General features: G+C 50.5%; 1 protein-coding gene across 2 annotated transcripts; it reads right to left on the bottom strand.

Moving 5' to 3' along the window:
• LOC4336439 (two-component response regulator ORR5-like) lies at nt 1-1218 on the bottom strand. 2 transcript variants are annotated; one of them, NM_001419672.1, is given in 5 exon segments: nt 1-447; nt 537-607; nt 719-796; nt 899-945; nt 1023-1218. In NM_001419672.1, coding segments are annotated over 5 exon segments (405 nt in total). In that variant the 5' UTR covers nt 1144-1218; the 3' UTR covers nt 1-359.
• Between the last annotated feature and the right edge of the window lie 2594 nt (nt 1219-3812).

The raw sequence follows: 3812 nt of genomic DNA, 5'->3' as shown, positions 1-3812 counted from the left end.
ATGAATATAACTAGAAAAACGGATGAACTGTTAAGAACATAAAATTAGACATTTGTTGCAACAGGTTTTTCAACTGAATGAACAAACCGATGGAACAAACTGCATTCTAGATCGACACAGGGAACAGCTAGAACATGACATTCGGAATGAGAAAAATAGAGAAAGGGAGAGGCAAATTCAGCCCATTAACCACAACATCTGCAAGCGCACAGTGCGTTTGGCTACCACTAATCACTACTACTACTGCTTCTGCTTCTGCTGCTATTAATTCCAACCCCCAAAACACTGAAGCCGCATATGCATGCAGGGACGCTTCAGTCGCCCACGACGCCCACCCGACCGGCCGCCGCCTGCACGGCTCACCGGAGGACGCGGCTGCACAGCCGCGACACGTCCGACGGCTGCACGGGCTTCAGCAAGAAATCCTCCGCTCCTTCCTCCAAGCACCTGGCAAATTAACCAAAAACGTGTCAAGAAGATGAGTATATCTTGATAGTATTTGGGCAGATATGGGCACCGATACTGTGCACACAAACCTGTTGATCCTTGTAGAGACGTTCTCCGAGGACATGATCACCACAGGGATCTCCTTCAGCCTGGACGACTCCTGCAAAGATATGCCATTTTCTATTGTCAAATCAGAAAAGGTGAGTAGTAATATGCACGAGGAGTACTATGGAAGTTGGCCCAAATAACGGTGGTGATATCACCGGATTACCTTGACCTTCTTCAGGAGTTCATACCCGGTCATCTCCGGCATCCAGTAGTCAGTGATAATCATGCTCACATTCGGTTCCTGCGAGCCAAAGAAAAAAAAACGTTTACGGCCTCGCAGGCAAAACACACCTCCACATTTGCGTAACCAACAGCAAAAAGGCAGAGGATGCCGGAGACTCACCGAGCCTAGCAGCTCCAATGCCCTCTTCCCGCTGTCCACAGCCGTCACTACACACATGCACACGTAAGAAGAAGAACGAGGATGGACAATATGTGGTACAGGAGCAAGAGAGCCAGCAGCTCACCGCGGAACTGAGAGCTCCGGAGGATGCCGGAGATGACGGCGCGGTCCACGGAGCTGTCGTCCACCGCGAGGACGTGCGGCGCGCCGCCCCTCTCGACGCCACGGCTCCTGCAGGTGGCCATCAGATCGATATCTCTCCTACAGTCCTACTCGCGAGCAAAAGGCAAGGCGGCTTTAGGAATTCTGTGTGTGACCGTGGAAGGTACTGGACGTGTGGTGCGCCTTATATAGAGGCGGCCGTGCGTGCGAGATGGGGAGAGAAGACGACGTCAAGGAGCGGAGACGAGGGGATCGATCGCCCGGCGCGCCCACCGAGAGTGATCGATATCGCGGCCGCCAGGGAGGCAGGTTGGGCGAGAGCTAGCTAGCTAGCTACGCTAGTGAATCCAAGAGATATCGATACGGCCGCGGCGCGGATCTGATACGGCCCGTATCCCCGACCCCGCGCGCTCCCAATAAGCAAAGCGTGACGCATCGCCGCGCGCGCCGGGGTGGGGTGCGAACCGTGCAACAAAGTGCAGTGGATCCACGAGGCCACGTACCAATGAGGGCTACGGCTCGGGGGCGTGCGCGCGTGAGCGACCAGGCAGCCAGCAGCGGACCGTATCTTTTGTCGCTTCCAACAGTGGTGCTCGTATTTAACTCGCCTCGCGCATCCTGCATGCCTGCCTGGCACGGACGGCCGGGCTGGCTGGCTCGGTCACCGGCGCCACCGTATCATCTCTCTTAAATGAGCTCCATCTGCATCAAAGCATCCTGTGTATACGGGGTGAGGATCATCCACCATAATATCACTGTCATTATAATCAACTGGTGTATAGGTCCCATGCTTCTATTACCATACACGTACTCCGTATTAATGTTTATAATGATAGTTTCATTACGATACCCGTGTATAGATACTGTACGCTTTATTTTTCTCTTGCAGAACTACTGTCTGATACTACTGTATACTGTATACACGAGTACTGTATACAGTGCCGTACTGTATCTGCTTTACAATTACTGATCATCGGTCCCTCTGTACTCTGTAACAGTTGTGTACATACAGTATATCGCCTCGTATGAAGGTTGTAGTAGCAGTGTCGTAGCACTGAGTACTAGCAGTAGCAGGTTTGCTCATTTATTGGAAGCCTATAAATACACCGTATGTCCGTACGTATGTACATGGAGTAGTCGGCTGAGGAGGTGAATATGTGGATGACAGATTTTTTTTTTGAACGGAAAACGGGATAAGAGTGCGCCTTTTCATTGAATATAGAAGAAGAAAATATAACCCTTAAGGGTAAAGTAAAAAAGACTTTAAGTTATAAACTATACAATGCGTGGGACGAAATCGCGCAATCTTTTTGCCCCTGCTAAGGCCCACACGCTAGCCTCCTCTTTTATTTTTGCTAGGAGAAGGCCTACCGCCATCTCTTTGTTATCGAAAATCCGCCGATTTCTCTCCTTCCAGATTTCCCAGACTACTAGTAGGATGAGGGACCGAAGACCCTTTTTTGGGATGTTGGGAGTATTTGCTAGGCTTTCCCACCATTGGCAGACTGACTGGGCTTCCTCCCACTGGGACGGCTCCAATTGATGATATCCCACCCATCCGGCAACGTGGTGCCAGATTCTCTTTGTGTATCTGCATGTGGCGACAAGATGCAATCCCGTCTCAGCTTCGCAACGACAGAGAGGGCAATGGCCGTTGTTCTGCCAACCTCTTATTGCAAGTCGGTCGGACGTCCAGACTCTATTCTGGATGATGAGCCAGACATAGAATTTGCATTTCCCCGGGGCCCATGCTTTCCAAATCAAAGAGTTGAGGTTTGTACTTGGCGCCTCCAAGCACTGTGCATGATAGGCCGAAGAGGCTGTATAATGGCCATTGCCTGTGAATTTCCAAACAATCTGATCTGGCTCTTCACTGACTAACTGCACATTCCGGACCGCTTCCCACAAGCGGACCAGCTGTTCCACTAGGTTGACTGTGATGGTTGAGCCTGCGTCAAAGATCAGGTCATCCACCCATGTGTCGTCCTCTTTCCCTTGGTGTAGGGACTTTTTCCTATTTTTGGAGATCGCGTAGACCAACGGCATAAGATCTTTTGGCCTGCGCCCATCAATCCAAGTGGAATCCCAGAAGCGTGTCATATTCCCATCACCGACGGTTATCTTTGTTGAGGCAGCGAAGAGGTCTTTGTCGATTTCATCACAAGGCGTGTCCAAACCCACCCACGGCTTGTTCGGATCTTTCCATTCGTGCCAAAGCCATCGCAGTCTCAAGGCCCTTGTGAATTTTTCTAGGTTCAGGACTCCCAAGCCTCCCTGGCTAGTCGGCAAGCATGTCTTTGTCCAATTGACCTTGCATTTTCCCCCAGTGATATCGCCTGTGCCAGCCCAGAGAAAACGATGTCTCTGCTTATCAAGTTGCTTCAGAGATTCTTTCGTCACCTTCGAGGCAGTCAGGAGGTAGATTGGCTGTGGATGACAGATTGACATCCATTCTGCAGTACGCCAGTACGTACATGCATGTCGGGGTGTACGTACATGCATTCTGGAGTACTGTACGTATCTGAGCGATTTTGCGGTGCTGTGCGTCAGTTAATTGAGGTACTGCGCTTTCACTTGATTATACGGTGTATCTCGCGGATACGCCGTATCTCATCACGAGCTAGCGACAGGCCAGAGACAACTTCCTGCCATAATCATGAGCATGCGTATAAATTGAAGAGCCGAGTTCATGTCACTATTTACTTCCAAACTGAGAGATTACGTATAGTTAAACCGTGAAAGATAGTGATAC

Source organism: Oryza sativa, chromosome 4 (genome assembly GCF_034140825.1).
Source record: "Oryza sativa Japonica Group chromosome 4, ASM3414082v1".
In the NCBI taxonomy this organism is placed as follows: domain Eukaryota; kingdom Viridiplantae; phylum Streptophyta; class Magnoliopsida; order Poales; family Poaceae; genus Oryza; species Oryza sativa.
The sequence above is the reverse complement of the archived record's forward strand: the minus strand, read 5'-3'. Positions and strand labels throughout refer to the sequence as shown.